This window comes from Eublepharis macularius, chromosome 13 (assembly GCF_028583425.1).
Source record: "Eublepharis macularius isolate TG4126 chromosome 13, MPM_Emac_v1.0, whole genome shotgun sequence".
Taxonomy (NCBI): Eukaryota; Metazoa; Chordata; class Lepidosauria; order Squamata; family Eublepharidae; genus Eublepharis; species Eublepharis macularius.
In genome coordinates, this window is record NC_072802.1 from 52,897,313 (window position 1) to 52,922,697 (window position 25,385).

General features: G+C 45.6%; 1 protein-coding gene across 1 annotated transcript in view; it reads right to left on the minus strand.

The window, feature by feature from the left end:
* Nucleotides 1-15,646, minus strand: part of RASAL1 (RAS protein activator like 1) — a 48,463-nt gene extending 32,817 nt beyond the window's left edge. The window contains exons 1-4 of the mRNA XM_054996239.1: nucleotides 15,583-15,646; nucleotides 10,116-10,177; nucleotides 6,807-6,936; nucleotides 1,412-1,493 (exon numbers count right to left, since the gene is read on the minus strand). Coding sequence (XP_054852214.1) covers nucleotides 1,412-1,493; nucleotides 6,807-6,936; nucleotides 10,116-10,177; nucleotides 15,583-15,632 — 324 coding nt within the window. The 5' untranslated portion in view covers nucleotides 15,633-15,646. The remainder of the gene's footprint in view (nucleotides 1-1,411; nucleotides 1,494-6,806; nucleotides 6,937-10,115; nucleotides 10,178-15,582) is intronic.
* Nucleotides 15,647-25,385: the final 9,739 nt, after the last annotated feature.

Consider the following 25,385-nt stretch of genomic DNA (forward strand, 5'->3'; position numbering starts at 1 on the left):
CCCTCACAGGGTTATCATTGAGGATGAATTGAAGAGGGGAGAATATTGCTGTAAGATGCTTTGGATCCTCGCTGGGGAGAAAAAGTGGGGTATAAATATTTAAATAAATGCAATGAATTCCAAAATACAGCTACACCATTCACACTGTGAGGATCCCAAACTAGAATCTATTCACTTGGCAAATTTGAGCAGATGGTTGATTTCATGTGGGCTCAACTATACATTATGGTTTTGGCTGTGCTTATTTTAAATAACCCTTTTTTCCTTTGCAAATTTAGTTCCAAGCAGGGCTTTTTTTCAGCAGGAACGCAGTGGAATGGAGTTCCGGAACCTCTTGAAAATGGTCACGTGGCTGGTGGCCCCGCGCCCTGATCTCCAGACAGAGGGGAGTTGAGATTGCCCTCTGCGCCACCAAAGCGACGCTGAGGGCAATCCCAACTCCCCTCTGTCTGGAGATCAGGGGGCAGGGCCACCAGCCACGTGACCATTTTCTCCGAGGGCAACCCACTGAGTTCCACCACCTCTTTCCCCAGAAAAAAAGCCCTGGTTCCAAGGATTGCTTTACAAGGAGAAGACTTTTGTGAGGAGAGGGGAAAACTTTAACCCTTTAATCTCCCTAGAACAAGCCCCTTCGCTGTTTTAACCCCAGCAGGGGTGTAAAAATATATGGGGATAGGGAAACACCCAAAGACAGGCTAGGCTCCTTGTATTTTTACCAGAGTCCACCCAATCTAGAGGCCTCCTTCTAAGGGTCGGTCACAGAGACTGAGGTGGCCCACCCTTCTCTGTCCCTTAAGGGGTTGTGAAATCTGAACATGTATGATCCCCCCAGGTCACTGGGTTAGATTCTGACCTTCAGCTGTGAAGTTCCCAGTTCAAGACCTGGACCCATCATAGGCTTGCTAAGTGTCCTATAGCAAGAGACCTCCTGTTGCAAGCTGTTAACGCCTGCCAATACTGGGCAGGAGTAAAAAAAAAATTTAAATTATTAGGAGTAAAATTAGGAGTAAAAATAATTTTTAAATAATTTTTAAATGATGGCAACATGCCATCATTTCCAGGCCAAACCTGGGAGTGACATCATTCCACTCTAGGATTCTGTGGAAACTCTATGGTAAACTCACAGAGCTTCTGCTGAATCCTAGAGAGATGTGACATCATACTGTTGCTATGACAGCACCCCCATGCAGCCAACTCCTTGTTGGTTACCAGCTGTTGCTGGCAACCCTAACTCCTCATCATTCACCCATTACCAGCTTCTAGGAACTTGACCATTCCCACTGCTAACACACAGTAAGATGGCAGCTAGCAGAGCTCTCAGGCCATTAAGTGGAGGAAAGACTATCAAGAGGTTTAGCACCTCAGAACAGGGGTGAAAAGGGAGGAAAGAATGGCTTGGGATTATACTCACAGCTGTTTCCAGGACTTGCCCGTTCCACAGTACACGGGCAAAGGGATCCGAGGTGCCCGAAATATCACGTGGTGCAAGATCTCTAAGGGGAAGAAGAAGGCAGATGCGAGCTGGGAGCATTCTACATGCTCCATGCAATATCTAGGAAAGAGATGTAATACCTTGGGAGGGGGGATTATTTCAGCCTCCGAAGGCACTTGAACATAAATCCTAAAAGGATGTGTGTTCCAGTTGTCCTCCATCCTTCTTTATTTTCTAATAAACCCAACTTTGTGAAAGGCTCTTAGTGGAAAGAGGGGTCTGAATGCTGTCAGGAACCACTGGTTTGTTTCTGTGCATGAGAGAGAGTGTGTGTGTCTGTGAGGCACAATCTCTTCTTGTGCTCTTTGAGCCCAGAATCACATCAGCCCTGTTTTACCAGCAACAGCGCATGCAATCTGTGTACACTGTATCATTGATTTTGCTTTCCGTGTGCATTTTCTCATGTTGCGTGCAACACATGTACAGGTGAATGGATTATTTAAAACCCACATCCATCCAGGTACTGGTCTCCACTTTCATTTGTAAAGCAAATGTGCATTGGCTCCTTCTTACAAAGCAATGCAGACACATGCATGGAGGATGTACAGGCATTTAGTGTAATGTGTGAACAGGGCTACTGTGGTCCCAGGGATTGGTTTCTGGAGGGTGCAACATGCAACCATGTTACTGAAGATAAGCAGGTCTGGATCTGACTTGAAATTGAGATCTCTAAATTTTCTGCCTTAAGTTTCATAATGGAAGAAAGGAAGAATATAAAAATAAGAAACAGGCACATTTCACACACACATATGTCTCAACTTGACTGTTGATAAAAGAAACCCAAATTTTAAACAACATCCAGTGTGTTTATTCCTTCTATTCTTTTGCTGTAACTTGTTAATTCTGACATGCTAGTGATTTCCTACTCTGGGACTGGTGGGGTAGACAAACATTTGCCTTCCAAAACTGTCTCCAAGTAGCTATCACACAAACAATTTCTTATCACAAACCAGAACTGCCTTACTACCAGTAATACATTCAAACATCATAAATTGTAAAGCAGTCATTTCCTCGATAGCCTGAGGAATTCATATTTCAAAATGCTTTAACCTATCTTGAGAACAGAGCCCCAAAACAAACATAGGGAATCGGATTTGTAAAGTTTATGGAGGGATACCAGTAGCCCCAGCTAAACCTTATGTTGGCATACCATATCTGACCATACAGCTCACTCACGACAGCTGCTCCCCGAGTCCCCGCACACACATACACACTGCCATCTACCCTTCTTCCATTGGCCATCTGGTTGCCTAGGCGCCCATTTCTGTTTCCAGGGAAGCAGGATGCTTTCTCAGCTCTGATGAACTGTCTCTCTGGTGAGACATGGCATAAGACCAGGACGGAGTAATTTTCCCTATCCTCCCCACGAAGCCTTCTTGCACGAAGCTGAAGTTGGTTCCCAGTTCCCAGTTCCTTATTCACAGTTCCTAGTTCCTTATTCGCAAAGCAAAACATAAATATTAGGGGAACTTGAAAAGCTCTGCACTCCAAAATAAAGTTTGTAGGGGCACATATCACACACCTCCATATTCAGCAGACTCAGTCCTCTAAGATCCAGAGGAGTTAGCCATGTTAGTCTGCAGCAGCAAAATCTAAAAGAGTCCAGTAGCACCTTTAAGACTAACCAACTTTACTGTAGCATGCATCTGATGAAGAGAACTGTGATTCTCGAAAGCTTATGCTACAGTAAAGTTGGTTAGTCTTAAAGGTGCTACTGGACTCTTTTCGATTTCAGTCCTCTAAGTGGAGCCACACTGGATCACCCTACAAAGCCCAGTTCTTGAGTTAACAGTGGCTGTCCCCCTTTCTATTGATTTGTTCTGGGGGCACCCCACTTTGAAGGTGTTAATTCAAGAACTGGGCTTTGTAGGGTGATCCAGCATAGGTCCACTTAGAGGGCTGAGTCTGCTGAATCTGGAGATTATGACTCTGGAGGTTTAATCTTTGGATGTTTTATAATTTATAGTTTTAAACTGCACAAATTATCTGATGTGATTTTAAATTTGTGTGTAAATTGTGATCCGCCCTGAGCCTGCTGGCGTGGGGAGGGCGGAATATAAATCTAATAAAATAAATAAATGATATATGCCCCTTCAAACTTTATTTTGGGGTGCAGAGCTTTTCAATTTCCCCTAATATTTGTGTTTGGCTTTCCAAATAAGGAACTAGGAACTGCAAATAAGGAACGGGGAACCAACTTCAGCTTCTTGCAGCATTATACTAGCAAAGCACAGCAGAGAGGGACATCTCAACTAGAGAGGTTCCTGACACTTCATTTTGCTGTATGCCTTTCTCAAAGTTTCTCAACTGATCTGGAAAACTTACTGCTGAGAGAGAGAGAGAGAGAGAGAGAGAGAGAGAGAGAGAGAGAGAGAGAGAGATCTTTGTTTATTAATTTATGCCGTTTATAGTATACCTTTCTCACTGAGACTCAAGGTGGATTACACAGTATGAGTCACTACAGTCAGTCTCAAAGACATTTCAATAAACACTGTAATAGGGAATATAAATGCAAATTTGCAAAGGTTTAAAACCAGCAGAAATCCAATACAGAGTTGAAGAAATGCTGAAACAGAGCAAGTATTAACATAAGCAGTCTTAAAACTGCTTATGCTCTGTTTCAGCATTTCTGTTTCAGCATTTCTGTCCACTGTGGGAAATGGATGCTGAATTCGATGGACCATTGGTGTGATCCAGCAGAGCTCTTATGTTATGAGCCATAAGGGATGCTGGAGGAAAGATGGTACCTAGCTTGCCAGGTAATGGTATTTGTTGCATCAGTAAAGAGATAAGGGACTATAGACTTTTTTGCTATGTACTGCCTGTTAATGTACGTATGATCCTACTGAGTAGTTTCTGTGTTCAGCATCCATTTCTCACAGTGGACTGCCAGATGCCTTCAGCAGGCTTACAAGCAAGGCAAACCAAATACTTCTCTGTTGTTGCCGCCCACCCCGTTTTTGTCTTAAGCATGGAGCCTGAGGAAGCAACCTAGAGACTTTGCAGACAAGTTTGTGATATTTTGTTGCATCCCGATTAAGGATTCTATTCTGCTGCTCTTTCAGGGCAATTATCAGTCTTGCCCATCGAATGTCACAGCTCAGTTATTGTCAGGCTAAATAGGGCACGCACATTGTACCCATTCTGCAGTCACTCCACTGGTTGCCCACCAGTTACAAGGTTCAAGGTACTGATTATCATACACAAAGCCCTGCATAGCCTCGGACCCTCAGCTCTGCAGTTGCCATCCTGCAAATGGACAAAATCAACAGCTGCCCATAAACGTGCTCGCGCCATTGCAGCCCCCAGCTTTTGGAACAGCATTCCTGAGGCAATCCGGAAGGCTCCCATGCTCCTGTCATTCTGCAAATTATGGAAAGCGGAGTTGTGCAGGAAAGCTTTTCTAGAAATGTAATAGGGCCACACTATAACAGAATGGTTCAGGAAGGCGCTTCATAAAGGATTATACCACTGTATAGGGCGTATTATCAATTTGCTGCACATATTACCTTATTGTCACTTTATTGTTTTCTACCAATGTAACACCATTATTCTTCACACTCCATACTCTGTATCATGCCTAATATGCTATACTCATTCAGATTTGGGCCATCCAAATAGGCTGTGTATTAGGTGTCTCCTCATACTGATTGTATCAACCTTAACCCTCTCTGGCCTGAATTCTTCCTTTCTTCCTCATATTTTCAGTTATGATGAACACTACTTAAGACTCATAGGTCAGAAGAATAGATTTTAAAAGGAAGGAAAGCAAGAAAGAAGGAAAGAGGAAAGCAAGCAAGCAAGCAAGCGAGAAAGAAAGATTGTATCAACCTACTTTTTGCTTTATTAGAGGTCTCTTTATATGGACTGTTTATTGACATACACTGTGTAATCTCACTTTGAGTCAGTGAGAAAGGCGGATAATAAACACAGTAAATACTTACCTATATACATACTTACATACCTACATACATACCTACAGGGTTGAAAATATATTTTGTCATGACAAACAAAGCCTTACCTGGAGAGAAAGTTAAGCTAATAACAAGGACATCCAGGAACATTCGCCCCAGCCCCCATTGCAAGCTTTTCACAATTTGGTGTTCCTTTTTTTATGAGCTGTTAATTATCTCACTTTCCAAAGGACTCTGAAGAGGGGGAAGATGAGGGCAAGAGAATTCACACTCCCCTTTCAACACCCACAAACACTTTTTTACTACAGCACCCTTTCTGTTCGCACATAGGGAAGTGAGAACTTCCAAGTGCTCTGTCTATTTAAAAAGAAGAAACGGCAAATGTCAGTGAAGCTGCCCCACACTAAAGCCTCACTGTGTTTGTGACTTTTTTTTTTGCTTTGTTCACTGTGCAAACCAAGAAGGTGTGACACCATAGATTTCAATAGGCTTGGACTGCAGTAACTGCTTTGTGTAGCGATGATGGCTCAAAGGCTGAGCAATACCATAAGCAAGAACATAAAAAGAGTCCTGCTGAATCAGACCAAAGTCCGTGTAACTCAGCTTCCTGTTTCCACCAGTGGCCATCCAGAAGCCCTGGCAGGCCTATAAGAAGGGCACCAATGCCAAAGCCTCCTGTTCAGCAACTGGCATCGTGAGGCTCCCAGCCAGGGGTCATTTAGTAGAAAAAGAGCTGGAGGAACTCATTAGCATAACTTATTAGCATATGCCATGCTCCTTGCCAGCACCAGAAGTGTGTCATTAGCATAACTGATTTTCATATGCCACACCCCCTGACATCACCTATCATGGCTGTTTTGGACCCAATCCTGGCCATTCAGGGCCGAAATTGGGCCCAAAATGGCAAAAAGGGGCTGAAAATGGCTGAAAGGGGGCCCAAAATGGTCAGGATCGGGCCGCTGCTGAGCGGGAGAGTGATCCATCACCCGTCAGAGGCCCGATCCAGGCTGTTTTGGCCCAATCCAGGCTGAAACGGGCCCCAAATGACTGAGAGTCAGGTGGGCAGGGCCACCTGTCATGTGACCTCTTTGGGGAACTGCCGGAACTGCGCTCCTGCGCGTTCCCCCTTGAAATGAGCCCTGATCCCAGCCATCATGGCTAGTATCATTTGCTGGATCTACCCTCCATGTATAAATCCCTTCTAAAGCCCTTTAAGTGAGCAACCATCACCACATCACATGACAGTGAATTCTGTAAGTGAATTAGGTGAAGCCGTACTCCCTTTTTTCACTTACCCTCAACAGGAACAGCTCAAGGGTCCCTTCTAGCACTGAGAGTGCCGTAGCTCCCTCTAAAAGAAGGAGAAGAGGAAGAAAAACAGCACAACAACGGTCTCCTACCTGGCTTCAATGATGTGGCAGCAAAGCACCTGTCTGTGGGCCTCCTTCAAAACCTGAAGCTCCAAAGAGATCTCTCCCTGCACCTCCTCATTGGGGTCCACGCGGCTCAGGTTGATCCAGCTGTCGATTCCTGCAACAGGGAGGAAACATGCCAGAATAGCGTTCAAGCTGGCCCAAAGCTGGCCACCGTTCCTCATTCCACCACCACAATGGAGCGTCCCTTTTTACAGGCAGTATACCTGTGACTGCAGCTGCTGGAGGAGAGCTTTGGCTTCTATGCCTTACTTGTAGGCTGCCACAGGCATGAGATAGGTAGGCTATGGTAGCCGACAGAAATCTGCATGGCGGGCCCGTGGTCTGACCCAGCAGGACGTAAAATGCTGCGAAACTCTGCAGAATCTCAACTAGGGTTGCCGTCTTGCAAGTGGTAAGCAAACACAGGCAAATCCCGGAGTAACAGCTCAAGAAACAAAGTGGAAACAAACCACCCGGGATTGAAAAATAGTAATCTAATTAAAGTGCTAGTACTCCCAAATTCCTATGCATTAAATAGCACACAATATATACAATTATTACAGTGAACACTCATTAAGTACAACGTACTGAAAAGTAAATAGAGGACTACTCCTTCCCCTCTCGTGAAAGACACGCAGAATTTACCTGCATTTTGGAGTTGGTATCCTGCTTCTCATGAACATACGGGAGGGAAAGGAGTAGTCCTCTATTTACTTTTCAGTACGTTGTACTTAATGAGTGTTCACTGTAATAATTGTATATATTGTGTGCTATTTAATGCATAGGAATTTGGGAGTACTAGCACTTTAATTAGATTACTATTTTTCAATCCTGGGTGGTTTGTTTCCACTTTGTTTCTTGAACTTGCAAGTGGTGGCTGGAGATCTCCCAGAATTACAACTGATTTCCAGGTGACAAAGGGATCAGTTCCCCTGGAGAAAATGGCTGATTAGGAAGGTGGACTGTAAACATTATACCCTTAACAAGCTCCTCCCCTTCTTAATCCCTGCCCTCTCCAGACTCCGCCCCCCAAATCTCCAGGAATTTCTCAACCTGGAGCTGGCAAGCCTATCTTAACCTCACCACCTTCCCACTCATGTCTATTAAGCCACCCAAAGTAACACAACATAGATAGGCAGAGACAGTGTGGTGTAGCAGTTGGAGTGTTGGATTATTATAGCCCAAAAGATCTGAGTTCAAGCCCCCATGAAGCTCACCAGGTGACTTAGGGCCAGTCACTCTCTCCCAACCAGATCTACTTCACAGGGTTATGAAGATATAAAATATGAAAGGAGAGAGACATGCAGGGCTTTTTTTCAGCAGGAACGCAGTGGAACGGCGTTCCGGCACCTCTTGAAAATGGTCACATGATTGGTGGCCCCGCCCCCTGATCTCCAGACAGAGAGGAGTTTAGATTGCCCTCCGCACTGCTGAGCAGCGCGGAGGGCAATCTAAACTCCCCTCTGTCTGGAGATCAGGGGGCGGGGCCACCAGCCATGTGACCATTTTCTCCGAGGGCAACCCACTGAGTTATACCCCCTCTTTTCCCAGAAAAAAAGCCCTGGAAACATGAGAACTGTACTGAGATCTTCGGAAGAAGAATGAGATAAAAAAGGAGAGAGAGATATAAATTGCCATCCCAACAAAGGCCTATCCATGAAACACTCTTCAAAATACACAGAGAGCCTTAGTTAAAATGGAAAGGGAAGAAGAGAGATAAAAATGCCTTTAAAATGCGACCTGGAGGTTGAATACCCTATCTCCAGCTGTAAATCAAAACCCAGAAGCGGGTTTTGACTTTCTCTCAGGTGATGCATGAAGCCAGGAAGGAGGAGGAAGAAAAGTTGGAAAAAGGGGTTTGATGGCAAATTTGGATTCGCATCTGCATAATGTGCCAAAGGACCATAAAATATAGCCTACCGCTCTGTGTGTGTGTGTATGTTTTTATGTGTGTGTGGCCCTAAAACACAAACTTATTCAGTGTTAATTGTTGTGGGACTCCTGTGAAATTCCTGCATTTTACACTGAGAAGGACGTAGAATGGAAGTATTTTGCAGGTAGGTCCCAAAGTGTCTCTAGATGATCCTCCAAAATACAGTAAGTTTAGAAGGGCCGCCCACTTCAAAAACAAAAATATAGTGGACATAAAAGCTAAGAGCACTGTTCCCAGCCCAAAGCATTACTCCATTGCAACACTAGGGGACACTAGACTCCAGTAGAACTGCCATGACACTTTTTAAAAAAACACTTTATTGTAATGTTTTCCTGGTTTTGACCATGGCCGATTCCAGACGGCCCCCGCCTCGCGAAACGTCGCGCGTCGTCACACGACGTCGCGCAGAAAACGCGACGTCGCGCAGAAAACGCGACGTCGCGCAAAACTCGCGCGAGAAAACGCGATATTTCGCGTTTTCTGCGCAACGACGCGCGACAACGCGCGACGTTTCGCGAGGCGGGGGGCCGTCTGGAATCGGCCCATGTTTAAAACTGGCATGTCACTGCAAGTCTCTCTACACGAGACACTTCGCCGTGTGTTCGTCAAGTGTAGGGAGACCCAATATTAGCTGGGAAGCGTAGTTTAAAAAGACAGAACGATGGAGATCACTCCTCAGAGGGTTTGCTAATTTCATCTTTGCCTCCCAAAAGGCTCTGTCAATTTCACCTCTCTAATTTTAAACTGTGTGGGATTGCAACCAGAGGGCAGCGAAGAATGGAAATGGGCTGGAGCTGCCTTCCAGAGTCGGGTGTGACCTGGAGAGATTTTAAAGTGCTTAAGTTTCCTTTCTGGCATTTCACAGCCCCTTCACACAGCTCTGGTGTATAGCAAAGCCTTTGCCCTGTCTACAGCTCTGTCTTTTTAAACTACCCTTCCTGGCTAACATTGAATCTCCTGACATGTATTCTTCACGTGTCAGATGTCTCATGCAGAGACTCTCAGTGTGTATGCTGTGTGTCTCCTCCGTTGTAGGAGGCTAAAATTCTGCCTCACACTTCCTGCCCCTCCTTCCTGCAAATCACAAGTTTATTTACATCCCCCAATGGGGACTCAAAAGTGTCTTACATCACTCTCCTCTCCTCCATTTTATCCTCACAACAACCCTGTGAGGTAGGTTAGGCTGAGAGTGTGTAACGGACTGGGCCCAAGGTCACCCAGCAAGCTTCCGAGGCAGAGTGAGAATTTGAAAATGAGTCTCCTAGATCTTAGTCCAACACTACATCGCACTGGTTCTAAGCTGGAGCAGATGGTTTGCTGCCTCCTGCTGCATGGAAGGTCCCCTGGCCACCAGCACCTACCCCGTGGGTGAGATGAGATGTACTCTTTACTGAGCGAGACTTTGCCAATGACATCATCATGCCTGCAAACAAAATCAAAAAGAGAGATGGCACACAATGAGATAGAAGGAAAGGTCTGAGCTAGTGACAGCCAAGGATCCGAGGTGGGTCTCACTGGAAGAGCCTCTGATTTGCATGCAGACTGTCAAAGGTTCAATGCCCAGCATCTCCTCTTAGAATGATCAGTATGTAATTCAAAAGACTTCTACCAGAGATGCTGAAAACATGCTGCCAGTCAAAGCAGATAATACTGGTAGGTCATAATTCTGACTTAGTATAAGGCGGAATCACATGCGTTCATGCACGAGGTTTGGATTGTAGAAAACTTAACGGCACATTGGAGGCATCTCCTATATGCCAAAGAACAAGTTTTCCGCATAAACTACAGGTAGATTACTATTGCTAAATAAAGTGCAGAATGAAACTGCAATGAGATATTCCAAATGTATGACTCAACTGAAACAAATACACACAGAGTCAGTCTCCTGGCATGTCTCTTGGTCACGTCTCTACTTCTAGTGCAATGCACTTTCCTCTCCAGTAGTGGCTCCCCACACACTGAGCAGATGTCCTCGATTCTCCACCTCTCCCCTCCACCCATCCACCTGAGTCCTGTAGACCAGATATGAGCTGGGAGTTTTGTACTGAAACTTAATTCCCAGGCACATGAGGGATTTATTTGGACTGCGGTTGTGGAGAGAGGAGAATTAAACCTGTGCTGTTTTCCTGACAAGAAGACCTAGGGAACTGTTATTTGCCCCACTGCAGGAACTTATATATACCCCATCAGTCTACGTTAGCTTCAGTAATTGGGCCAGCAGTGCCCCCCCTCCTCGGTCAACTGAGGTCAGGAAAATGGTACAGTGAGAAGAATTAAGTCACCTCTCCCCACGTGTTAACTGGACCAGTGATTGTCTGGGAATTGGGTTGTGAGTGCAGAACTCACAGCACAAGGCTGGTTGATGAAATGGGGGGGGGACAGGGGGAAGACAGCATAATGTGCAGTTAGGCCTCTGAAAGAGTTCTGCAGGGCATATGGAAGCAACAGCTGGCCTCTATGTGGAGAGAAATCCTTGGCATCTTCCTGCGTCTGATTCAGCGATCCCCTCCATAAGAAAGGACTTTAAAGGAGATGCTGAGTTTGCAAGCTCCAAGCCTCCATCTGGATTCTGCTGCCTCCTCTGTTGGCTTTGGCATCTGATATGCTCTTTATCTATGGAAGATGTAGGACATATCAAGGAATATAAAATGGACAGAATTGGAGTATGAACGGTTAACCCTCCTGGCCTCCAAGCGTAGGGTTCAGAGAAGTGCCAATATATTTTATCTTGAGTTGAAAATATCTACTGTAGGCAGGGCTTTTTTTCAGCTGGAAGGTGGTGGAACGGAGTTCCGGCACCTCTTGAAAATGGCCACATGGCCGGTGGCCCCGCCCCCTGATCTCCAGACAGAGGGGAGTTTAGATTGCCCTCCGCACCGTGGTGTGGAGGGCGATCTAAACTTCCCTCTGTCTGGAGATCAGGGGGTGGGGCCACCGGCCATGTGGCCATTTTCACTGAGGGCGATTTAAACTTTAAAAAACTCCCCCCTTGTTCCAGCTGATCCAAAGTGACGCCATTGCATGGTCCTGGAAGCATGTGCACACTTTGTGCATGCGCATGTGGTACCAAGGCACCACCTCCCACCAGGAGTTGCCCCCTGTGCTGGCAACCCACTGAGTTTCACCACCTCTTTTCCCAGAAAAAAAGCCCTGACTGTAGGCGCTTTCCAGGTGCTATGGCACTCAACCCAGGACCTCTACAGGTGAAGCATCCAATCCCTCCACTCATCAGATGGCACTGCTGCATTGTCCATTTGGAATCTGTTTCTTCATCCCAGAGCCCTTCGTTGTTGCTTGGAACTCGTATGAAACAGGGTGTGACAGAGTGGCAGGGAAAACTCAGCCTCCTTAGCACCCCCTTCCTTTTCCTTACCACATCATCATCAAGAACTTCACCTTAAGAAAGGTGGAGGACGTGCGGAGTTGCCACATTCCCCAAAACCAGCTTGCCCACTTCCTCAAGCAGTAATGGCACCGGGCATCTCTGCTGCCTCTGACCCTTTAGCTAATGCATAGAGGGGCTGGGCTGGGTTCCTCCTCCTCTTCGCTTTTGCAAATGAAAAAAAAATCCTCCTGCCTTTAAAAAAATTCTTCTTCCCCAGAAACACTACCACAGAGGAACGATTCACAGTTTGGCCAGAAAATCGAGGTAAGAAGTAGGCTCTGGCAGTGGAGGAGAGAAAACGCACCTCCTCTCCAGCCACAGAGCAATCTTTCACCTACACTTTTTCTCAAGACTCACTTCTGTCCTCCTTGGCCATAAGGCTGTAGACTCCACCTGTGCCTGCCTCCTCTGCTACAGGCCACCCACATCCTTTTCTAGGCACTGAGATCTGACCCTGAAAACATGCAGGTCCAGAATGCCTGACGGACCTACATTCATCAGTATTGCTGCAGCCCTTCCAGGGGAAATCTTGCCACTGTGGGGCATGCCCTCAAAACATCTTGATTAGTTTACTGCAATGTGATGTATGTGGGGCTGCCCTTGAAGACTGTGTGGAAGCTACAGTTGGTACAGTATTCATGGCTAGTGCCTTTATGTCCAGCAAATGTCAACTCCCACTCTTCCAAACTCCTCATGTGCAGAAGGGACTTGGGGAAAGCCACTAGCTTGGTGGAGGAGAACATGATGTGCTTGAAGCAGGCACCCAGGTTCCATCTGCAGCATCTCCAGCTCAAAAGGACACCAGGCGTGGGGGAAAGACCTTTGCTGGAGACCTTGGAGAGCAGCTGTGAGTCAGAGTAGAAAGGGCTTGTTAGTGAAATGAACTACTCAGTCTATTTCAGCATAAGGCAGCTTTGTGTGTTCAAAGATAAGCAACTGGAATGAGGGGATAAAGTATGTCCACAGCTGCAATCCTATGCACTCTTGTCCTCCCACTGCACACAATGGGCCTTACTTCCAAATTAAACTTGCCTGGGGCTGTATTGAATCACAGTTTCTTCCAACGTTATTTTTTACGCAGGTTTGCACTGCAAATAAGCAACGTGATTTCCTGCTCGTATAATAGGATTACCTTCCTGACAACCCCTCCAGCACACACGAAAACCTCCTCCATCTTGCCTGCCTGGAACAACTGAAACAATTGAACTTGCCAAAAAAAAATCAGACAGATTAACATAACAGCCAGGCTGGAGGCAATTCCAGGGAAGGACCTGATCAGGGCCAGACTGCCAAATTTGTACACTGGGGTTTTGCTGTCCCCCTATAGTTCTGTACAGCATTATGAATGCATCTAAATAAATCAACCTCATGAAAATGAACACACCAAAGCAGCTGATGATAATTTATGTACATGTAACTGCATTTGCTTCCCATCATCTATACTAAAAACACTCCTTTACCTCCCTCTATTGTCTCTCTCCCCTCCCCACTATCTACATTTAGATTGTATAGACCGTGGGGCAGGGACCAGTCCTTTTTCTTGCATTATTCTCAGTTCTTTTATACAGTGATGGCCCTGTATAACAACCACAGCTTCCTGTAGACCTCTATGGCTGAGGGATTAGGCCCATGTCTGTGACAGCCACTGCAGTGTAATGGTTAGAATGCCTGATTGGGGAAACAAGGGTTCAAATTCCCACTCAGCGACTAGGTGACCTCAAGCCAGGGTCGTGCTCTTTCTCAGAATAAAATAAAGGAAGGAGCCCTGTTCAAGGTGCTGATACTGGCCCTATATAGCCAGCATACATTAAGGATCGCCTTGTCCCATATAAACCTACCTGACCTCTACAGTCATCTTCAGAGGCCCTGCTTTGGATGCCCCCACCCTCTGAGGCTGGATGGGTGGCAACCTGGGGAAAGGGTCTTCTTGGTCATGGCAACAAAACTTTGGAACTTCCTCTCCTGTCTCCCTCAATTGTCTTTCACCAGTGAGTGAAGATTTTTGTTTTGTTTGGCATGCCCCCAATAACTGCTATTGGCTTTTCTCCCTAGTTTCTGTGGTATGCATTTTTACTGAATTGTTTTCTATTTTTTTTAATTTTGAATGTTGTTTTAATGTTGAAATGTTTTGGTGTCTTGATGTTTGCCACCTTGGGGATCCTATGTGGGTGGAAAGATGGCATAGAAATGCTTGTAATAAATAAATTGACAAGCAGCATACCCCTGGGGCCATTTCAGATGGGGAACATAATGCAGGGATGGGGGGAAAGCCTAAACACATTCTCCCTGTTTGCTGCAGTTCCAGTCCAAATGGGGCCCTTCTGCACCTGGGAAAGGACCTGATCCCAGTAACTTATGACTCATGTCTGATTGACATGGTAACCTGGATGCAACCTGAGGACTTGGTATCATGTTAATTAGGCATAGAACTTGGGTTGGTTCTAGGGTTGCCAGTCCCCCAGTGGGGGTGAGGGATCCCCCGCTCCCAGAGTCCTCCCCCTGCCACCACTCACCTGGCGGGAGGGGGGAAAGGTATGGGAACAGGTCTCCTTGGACACGATTCTGGTACAGCATCTCTCCCAGAGTGGTGTCATCATACAGACCCTGGGAGTGCTCCTGGGCTTCATGCCAGGCCAAATTGACCCATTGGGAGGTCCAAATTGGCTGAGCACGAAGCCCAGGAGAACTCCACGATGATGTCACTCCCAGAATTGACCCTTTTAATGCCACAATGGGAGCACGTGCGCACGAAGATATCCTCGAGGTAAGTGCCAGGTCCCCCCTAGAGGTAAGTGCAGCAGATCCCGGGTGGGTGGGGCTGAGAGAGCTCTGAGAGAGCTGTGACTGACCCAAGGTCACCCAGCTGGCTTCAAGCAGAGGAGTGCAGAAGCAAACCCGGTTCTCCAGATTAGAGTCCTGCTGCTCTTAACCACAGCACAAACTGGCTTTCTAGCAACCCCAGCCTTCCTTAGTGGTTTCATCCTCAAACTGGCCAGGGCCAACCCTGCTTAGCTTCTGAGATTTGACAAGATCAGGCTACCTGGACCATCCAGGTCACAACACAAATGGCATTACACAGATTGAAATCACAGAAATCAACACACATTGTGTGTGTGTGTGGGGGGGTGAACATGAGCACACTGCCCCCGCCCCTGCTAATGCATGACCGATTGCTCCTGAGAACAAAGTCTAGGAATGTGGGAAGTGTGCATGCATATGATTTGTCCTAGAAAAAGCAAAAAGAATGACTTCTAGGTACATGCACTTTCTACGTGCATAGACTCTGAGTCCTTACACATCATGACCAATGGTCATAAGTAAGCATGGGGCATGTTGATTTTAACAAATGTCATGCTGTCTGGAGATATGAGACCTTCAAGAAATTCAGTCTGACAAATAGACAGACAGACAAATAACCTTCCCCCTCTCTCTTCCCGACTTACCCAATGGTATCTTCATCAAGCATATAGAAAGAGAGGTTGTGGAAGCCCATGGGGAGGTGGAGGGTATACTCCTCCCCCCAAAAAGGGTTCAGATTTTTCCACACAGTTGCAGTCCTGAAAAGAAGATGCATATGAAAAATTTCAGTGCCCAGATGATAGAAGTGTTTTGTGTTGGCAGAAGGTGCCTATCTCTGATACCAAGCTTGACCAATCCAGAGGCACCAGACTGTGCGCCAGTTGCAGGAACCAATGTTGCACAACCTTATTCCTTTCTTCACTTTTAGGCCTCAGAGTTCAAGGCACAAGATCCCGGATACTAGCCAATAATGCCTGGTTCACACATGCAAGAGAACGAGGGGGCTAAATGTGGAGGCGGTTGGAACGGGCCTGCAGCAGTTCAGGCTGGAGGGGGTGGATATCAGCTCTGAAGGCTGCTTCATATTAAAAAAATTCCCTACAAATAGAAAACAAGAAGAATGGGGCAAAAAGTTCTAATAACTCTCTCTGTTTGTGGTGCTTTTTTTTCTTTTTGGAGGAGGAGACGGTTAACTGAAGGCCGCATTTCAAAATGGCATTCTCTTTCTGCAACCTGAAGTGGTACAATCCATTCTGACCCTTCATTCTCCTGCATGTGTGAACCAAACTCTAAAATATTGCAATGGAAACTGGATGCTAGACAGTTCTCTGGGTCTAAAAAGGCAGCATTCTGAAACCTCCTCTTGTATCCTCAAGAATGAATGAACCCACAAGAAAGAATGCTGGCAGCGATCCCAACACAGCTGGGGGCTGTAAATTGGACAAGGCACCGTACGCCTTCGTCCCTACCTCTCTCACACACTGGTATAATCGCTTACTAATTCCAAGATAAATCTTTACAGCTCAATATTCTGCTTTCTTCAAGCCCCTTAAAATGTCATTAACTTTGAGCAAATATTTGATGGTGAGAAGGGAGTGTCAAGGTGAGTGTCACTTTGGGTTGAGGAGCGTCACCATGGTGAAGGCCATGGCACAAGAAGATTTTACTAGCTTAACATGATCACAGGAAGAGGATCAAGACTCTTTATTATGCCTTGGGCTCTTGGCAATGCCAGACTGTTGCCAAGCTGCTGGTGAAATGGTACCCATTTCCAAGAAAGGGAAAAAAAGAGGGAAAGCATTCCCATTCCCGGAAAGGAATTTGACCTTGAACTGAAAAATCTATTTGTTGAATCAGAGGAATTAGCCGTGTTAACCTGTAATAGCAAAATAGTAAAGAGTCCAGTAGCATCTTTATGACTAACCAACTTTACTGTAGCATAAGCTTTCGAGAGCCACAGCTCTGTTCATCAGGTGCATGACAAAGAGAGCTGTGGCTCTCGAAAGCTTATGCCATGATAAAGTTGGTTAGTCTTAAAGGTGCTACTGGACTCTTTACTATTTATTGAATAAATCTCTCAGACTGAAAACAGTTCGGGTCTTAGGGAAGGGCCAACCCACACATGACGTTAGTAGCTCAGGACAGGATTTCACCTGCACTCCCAATGTCCAATTTGGCTGCTATAGGTGAGGAGGCCAATATGGACTAGGGCTACATCATACAAACATCTCCTTATTTATTTACTTAATCTATGCCCCGCCTTTCTCCCCAATGGGGATACATCATTTGCCTTTAGAATCATAGAATCATAGAGTTGGAAGGGGCCATACAGACCATCTAGTCCAACCCCCTGCCCAGTGCAGGATCAGCCTAAAGCATCCCTGACAAATATTCATCCAGCCTCTTCTTGAAAACTGCCTCTCGATTTTGTCCACATCCTTTTGTCCACATCCATTTCCCCCCTCACAATAACCCTGCGAGGCAGGTTACTCTGAGAGTATGTGACTGGCTCAAGGTCACCCAGCAATCTTAATTACAGAGCGGAGATTCAAACTTGGGTCTCCCAGATTCTAGTCTAACACTCTAGTCACTACACCATATTATTTGAAAAGGGAAAGGGGGCGCTGGCCTCTCACAGATTTGCTGCTGTGGTAAAGAAAAAAAGACAAGCACTTGTCTTTTTTCTCTGTTGGGACTGAAAGCTGCCCAATGCAGCCCTTTTGGTCACTGGGCAAAGAACTAATTCCCTCTTCCCCAGCATCACTGTTCCAATATTTCGTGCAGATATTAGTACTTTCTTTTTACCTGTAGATCTAAATTTCTCTGATGGCTGCGTCTCAGGGGGCAATGCAGCTCTGTCAGTCAGTCCAAACTGCCATGGGGATGCCTAAATCAATATGTTCAATAACTGGTTTTTCACAGTCCCTGCCGAAGTGAGTCTAATGTTTGGTTCAAGGGGTTCATTGGTGCATGTCACATGCAAATACTGGAACTGGAACCTGGTAAGAAGGACCATTTGCTTGGCAATGCTAATGGTGCAGTCAAGGTTCTGACTCTCTAACAGTGCAAGCTTAGGCATGTCTACTCAGAAGAAAGTGGCACTATGCTTGTGGGGCTCACTCCCAGAATCGTCTGGGGGAAACTCATGGGCGGTGCATTTGCCATGGAATCAGTTTAAGGTTACCAGGGCTTTTTTCTGGGAAAAGAGGTGGTGGAACTCAGTGGGTTGCCCTCGGAGAAAATGGTCACATGGCTGGTTGCCCCGCCCCCTGATCTCCAGACAGAGGGGAGTTTAGATTGCCCTCCATGCCGCAAGATCAGGGGGTGGGGCCACCAGCCATGTGACCATTTTCAAGAGGTTCCGGAACTCCGTTCCACCACATTCCAGCTGAAAAAAAGCCCTGAAGGTTACCGACTTCCACACGGGTGATCTCCCGAAATTACAGCTGATCTTCAGACCACAGAGATCAGTTCCCCTGGAGAAAATGGCTACTTTGGAAGATGGACCCCATGGCATTATACCCTACTGAGGTGCCTCCCCAGGCTCTGCCCCCAAATCTCCAGGAATTTTACAAACTGCAGCTGGCAAACCTAAAGCATGCCCTCTTCCCTGGAAGCCTTATGGAAGAAATTAATGAAGTATGATTTCCCAGATGCCTGTTAAAACTACTTCTTACTGAAATGGCCAACCTATATCTGGACTGTACCACTTTAGATGGGAGGGGACTCACATGACTGAATGCTCCCTATACAAAAACTTATTCACTGCATAGAAAACTACCCTATGCTATTCCTAGCAAACTTATTTTCTGTGTGAGGGAAACTTTTTTAGGGTATGGAATTCAGTCATATCAACCCTCCCATCTGCAGTTTGAAATAGTCCCACCCAAATAAAGATCAACCACCTCACTGAGGGGGGAAATAACTCAGGTAAGATGACTATCAGGGTCCATCTATAACATTCAAAGGGCAGGCTTGTGCCGCCTCAATTGCCTTAGGGCCAAGGAAGGAAAAGAGGGGCTTTAGCTCTTCAACCTCCACAGGATTTCTCTAAAGGAACCTGCAATCCCTGCCTTATTTTAATATTGCAAAGAGAGTGTGTGTTTCCCCCCTTAAAATGCTAGTAGAAGAGAGGGGGGCTAAGTTTAATTATCAAAACCGAGGTCAGGCTGAGGGGTTAAATTTCCTCTGAGGCAAATGCAGTTTGTAAGAGCCTGCGTATTATTTGTTTGAGCCTCGAGGGTCCAACTAGAGAAGACAGAAGACATCCACAATCAGTCCTCCTGTTGCCTTAACTTTTTAAAAACGTAGCTGCACAGAGCAGGACTATGGATTGGGGTTGCGCAGGGATGTGTGTGATAACCCTTTCCTCTTGTCTTTTCCTAGATAGAAACGGACTGCCCTAAATTACTGCTAGCTCCAACAGGGAACAAAAGAGGGACTAATAACCCCCTTAGAGGGGTTATTAAAATAATAATAAAAGGCTTTGGAAAAGAAATTAGTCTTGCGGAGGGGGTTGAAGAACGAAGAGAGGGTTGAGGAATTCGTTTAGACCAGAGGAGCAATGAAGCAGAAAAACCGTTGACAGGAGGTGGAGGAGGAGAGAGAAACCAAGAGCCTGTGCAAAATGAAAGAAGAAGAGAGAGGAGGCAACAGACATGACTTCAGTCGTTAGGTTCTGATACAGATATCCCACTTTGTTGACAACCATCTCCCAAAGCAACTTATGTCAATAAAGAGAGACACTATTTCACATTGCTATGATCATATGTATGTCCAACCAACAGTCAGTGACAGATGAATTGGAGAGATGGAGAAATCCCACACCCAGAAGATGTAAGATTTATGTACCTGGCCACCACCTCGTTATCCACCTTGATGATGCAGTAAGGATCGCTGGTGCCGGACCTTGGGGAGCCAAAGAAACTGGGATGAGCTTTCATTATGTACTCAGGCATTAAAAAAATGAATGAAAACATTTTCTGTACATTAACTCAGGAGTGGGGGGGGGACAAATGTATGGTACTCCAAAAATAAGAAATACAATAATTCAAATTCCACGTTATATCAGAAAAAAAATTCTTCCAAGTTTAACAAAATCTGGATTAAGTTTCCAACAGTTAATAAAATCCCCCTTTGTGCATTTCATATATTGTTTCTTTTATCTAAAACATTTATAAGCTCATCTTTGCCCCAGATGACTGTGACCCCAGGCAAGTCACAGAAATAAAACCATCCGCCACAAATAATCTAAATCACAATAAAATAAACAGCCTTAAAGATAATATCCATAAGAGACTGCCAGCAATAAAATCCAACAAGCCATAAAAATCATCCCCAGACATCAAACACACCACTAAAATATTCCATTTTGCAGCTTACATAGAACTGCAACTGATGATCTCCAGATTTCTCATGGGAGGCTGTTCCATAGTGCTGGAATGGCCACTGAAAAACCCATAAAGGAATGGCAACTGAGCTCATCCTCACAGGTTGGAATAACCAATAGGTGTTGCTGAGCTGAGCATGGGCTCATACTAGGAGAGTCGGTCCTTCCGGCATGGAGGCCCCGGATGGTGAAAACCTATATAGAACAGCACCAGCATCTTGAATTGGACTCAGAAGCAAATAGGCTGCCAATGCAATGATCATCATGAGCCTTAATGTGATCTCTGCAGTTAGCCCTCACAACAAACATATTTTATACCAATTATAGATTCAGAATCATCTTCAAGGGCAGCCCCACCTAAATTTTATTACAGAAGTCTCTCCTTGAGGTTACTATTGCACAAATCAGCCTGGCCAAGTAAGCAGTCCTCAAATAGGGGAAACATTTGCATGCTAGATGTAGTTGATCGAGAACATTTTGGACAACTGCAGGCATTGTTGATTTACTTGCTTTGATATAAAACTATAAGTTAATTCCATTTCATACAATTTTCAGTTCTGTTATCTTATCTGATGTCTTGCTGTTGGTTTTAATTTACCATGCTTTAAATACATGCTGCACTTTATCCTGTTCACACTATATACACTACTTTTTAGGGCCTTTTGTGCATTTTTCTGTATTTTCTTGCTCTTTTGTGCTGCTGTTCTTATTGGATTGTGCGATATTATTTGGCAAAAAAACATTTTGAAGCGGAGACAGCAATATATGAACATATTAAATAAAGAAATGCATAAAGTGCCCTTAAGACCCTCCCATAACACTTTTAAAAGACTGCACCACTACATGCAAAGCACTTGCTTCTTGTTATGTGTTTCTTTGCCAAAATGCCACAATAGCACAAAATATGGACATCAAGCCAATGCAACTGCATAAACCATAGTGGTATTCAGAGCACTATATCTTCCTACCCTTTAGGGGAATGATTGATGGGAAGAGGAACATGCAAAATGCTCTGGGCAGCGTAAGACTATGATTCAAATTGTGAAGATCCTGTTGGAAAGTTTGGGGTACAACCTTGTGGTGGGAACTTGAGGGTATTGAAAAGGTCTCTTTAAATGCACTAAGAGACTAGCTTTATATCAGTTTCTGAAAATGCGATTATGGCAACAGAGAAGAAATTTCAAGGCCTCTTTTAGTGGTAATGGTGGTTGGTCCCTTGAGTAGCATCAAAGTCCTGGCCTGCAGGGGAGGAGCATGTTATTTGTCTCCTTACTAGGCTCCTCATCAGGCACGTCAATATTTAACGTTGGCTCACAACACCACAGTTTGGCTTTCCTATTGATTGAATTCCTTGTCTCGGTTCGTAAGCAATTTGCTACAATTGACCTTTCTTCGACTTCCAACTGTCAGGTGCATTTCAGGTAGGCTTACCAGTTGCCCGCAGGTGGTGGGCATTCTCCCAGGGGTTTGCTGGGTTGCCCACCACTGGGTTGGAGCTAGGAAACCCCCTGGCAATCACTTGCCACCAGCAGCAAAGCACGCACCGGATGCACTACCAGGTGGCACTATGATGTCACTTCCTGAAGTGACTTATTGTGCAGGTCAGAGGCATCCTCCCATGCTTCAATGGGGCCAATTTAGCTCCCAAATGGGCCAGAATTAGCCCTGTGCAAAGCATGGGAGCACACCTGTGGCAGGCACTGTGATGTAACTTCCAGGAAGTGATGTCATCACACACACACCCAGGAGTGCATGCACCTTGGAAGGTAAGTCCCAGTTTTGAATAGGGGCCTTGGAAGGTAAGTCCTGGGTCCCTCACCTCCTGCTGGGTGCGGATAGGGACCTAGGAACTCTTCTGTAGCGGAATTCTCCAATGTGTAACGTAGCCTCAAAATGCAGCTTTGGACAGGGGCTGATATGGAGCAGGTTCATAGGGCTGACTGAGAAAGGAAGAGTCAACTCTTCCCTCATAGGCCGTTCCCCCAACCAGAACCTCCACCCCTAGCACTCCTTTTAGCTCCGGCAGGTATCTGAAGAAGAGAGCTCTGACTCTTGAAAGCTGAAATCTTGAAAATCTTGGTGGTGCTGGACTCAGTTCCTGCTGTTCTACTGCAGACCAACATGGCTACCCACCTAAAGCAGGGATAAAGTCAGGCATAATAGGGATACCAGTGCTTTTTTTTATCTCTAGCAAGGCTGAACTCAGCTCTGGGTTTCATTAATTAATTTAGATGACCTATCCTCTGCCCTGCGGAATCTGCAATTACACACCAGAGGATCCAGACACCCTTCCCCAATTTCATATGGGCAGTCTGGCTCTCAAGCTGATGGTCTCCAAGAGCCAACCACACGTTACGTGCAGTCACATGTTCCTTTTTCTTGGTGGTTTACTGGAAAGCAGCCGCAGAGGCTGTAACACTTGGCTTTTCTGCACACTCACACTTATTCCTGATTTTCTTGGCAGTTGATACACAGGCTTGGAATGGGTTTGGGCATGGTTCTTCCATACGTCTGCCCTCTGTCTACATTTTACAGTTGTGGAGTCAGTTTATTTTCTTCTGCATGTGCCTTAAATAACCAGGGCCCTTTTCACACTGCTTACCTGCTGCCGGAACGTCGCAAAATATTGCGCAAAAACTGCGGAAGATAGCATCTTCTCGCGAGAGTTTTGCGCGACATCGGGCAAAACTCTCGCGAGAAGACACTATCTTCCGTGGTTTTTGCGCGATATTTCACGATGTTCCGGCAGCAGGTAAGCAGTGTGAAAAGGGCCCTGGATTTTCAATTGTAGGTGCAGTTGCCATAAGTGACATCACAGCACCACTCCCTTTAATGTTTAATGTTTTGTGCATTGCTCATATTGCTATACCTATATAAGAGTTGAATTTTTTTAAAAGGTTAAAAATGAACACACTGCCCATCTTTGTAAGCAGAACTGGGGAGTGGAACAATGGCTGGAGAAGGGGGGGTCCTTAACCATTTCCTTCCCTGCCATTTGTCACCTCAAAACAGGTGTTTCCAAGCTGCTTTCCCACCCATGAGAGGAAAAAATAAGGGAAGGAATGCTCTTCCATTCCCAAATGTAGCCTTTCAAAGAATGCTTTTCATTTAAAAATCCTTGAGGATTAAAAAAAATGCTTGAGGAAAATGAAAGACAGAACTCCCCATCCTGTCCAGTTTGACCCTGAGTTTTAATTTATCTCAAGTGTGACCAAGGGACCAGAGATATAAATGGGAAAAAATAACCCCCCTTTCCTTCTGCTCCCTGCCTCAAGCGTGGCTGAGTTCTCACCAGCTGGCATCCCTCTGAAACATGTTATTATGTCCAACCCACCTCTATTATTTATAGATTAATATCAGCCTGGATAGTAACTCAATAAGTAATAACAGTAACTTGAGCCAGTGATTCAGTCTATTGGACTCTAACTGGATGGACTTGGAACGTCCCTCTCACGGTGCTGCCACATCACGGTTCAAAACTGGGAACAAATTGGGGCTTCACAAAGAGTCACCGCTGGGGGGGGGGCGGGTTGAGATAAACAGCTAAGAAAGCTTCTTATCTGAATCGGAGCAGGACAACACAGAAGTTGAGGATGTTTACCTCATCCTAGTTTGTATCTATTTGTAACAGGAGTGTGGAATTGGAGTTAGGAAATGTATCCCTCCCAGAACTCATCCCCTGACCCTAATTTTGGACACACACACTAATTTCAGAATAGTCTCTTCAGGAATTCACAGGTAGAAAGATGCTTGGAAGGGTGTGATTAATTTAGACTGGAGGAAGTGTTTTTGTTTGGGTCCCAATTAATACTTCAGACCAGGGCTTTTTTTCTGGGAAAAGAGGTGGTGGAACTCAGTGGTGGAACTCAAGACCGCACAATGACGTCACTTTGGGTCAGCTGGAACAAGGGGGGAGTTTTTTAAAGTTTAAATTGCCCTCGGCGAAAATGGTCACATGGCCAGTGGCCCCGCCCCCTGATCTCCAGACATAGGGGAGTCTAGATTGCCCTCCGTGCCGCTAAACTCCCCTCTGTCTAGAGATCAGGGGGCAGGGCCACCAGCCATGTGACCATTTTTATGAGGTGCCGGAACTCCTTTACACTGCATTCTTGCTGAAAAAAAGCCCTGCTTCAGACAGAGCAGAGCCCTTAAATACAGCATCCTGGACTAGACCTAAGAGACTTAGGAGGACTAGGGGATGTATGGTGTAAGTGGTGCATCCCCAAATCCTAATATCCTCCTCTAAGATACTAGAAGCTACTTGAGAAGCCCTTCTCTGATTGCCTTCTTGTCCTCTTTAATTGCTTGCTGTTCTATGGTTCATGACATTCTGCGGCTCATCAGACTGGTTTTTTCGGGGTATGGAGGTACGCGTGTTTAACTATTTTTCTGCACACTCAAGGAATCTTCCAAGTATGTAGAACCCCATTATTTGTAAGTGGACCGGTTTTCTTGTCCTACTAATGGGCATGAGGCCAACAAGAGTAATAATACTGTGCAGTCAAGTGCGTTAGACAGAATTCTGTAGGTCCCAGCCTTCTGTTAATTTTGGTGTCACCATTTAATGGTCTGTCCTCCTCACTATCAAGCACTCCCCCCTCCACCCCTGCCTCCTGCAATCTTGTTAGCCAGCCTCTGAAACTAGCAGTGTGAAGAGCCGTCACCACATCCATGGAAACGGCAAAATGCCACAAGCCAGACTCAGCTCGAAAACAGAAATATCCATCCTTCAGCTTTCCATGGAATCTGACCCAGGAGAAAGCCTCGATGTACTAAAGATGAACCATGTGTCCCTTTTACTGTTGGGCCCATCCAAGATCTGGGTTCAAATTCTGCCCAAACATGCAAAAATAAGCTTCACTTTAACAACATCGACCAGGTAGATACCTTTGGAAAACTCATAGGTAAACGATAAGGATGATGGCCTTTCTCTTTTTTTCTCCATCCCCAGCATTGTGGCCAAACTACACACAATTAAAATGTCAGGCATGTTTTTTGGCTGTATTTTTTTTAAAAGTTGGGACAAAGAGCAGTGATATGGATCAGGGCTGTGGGGCC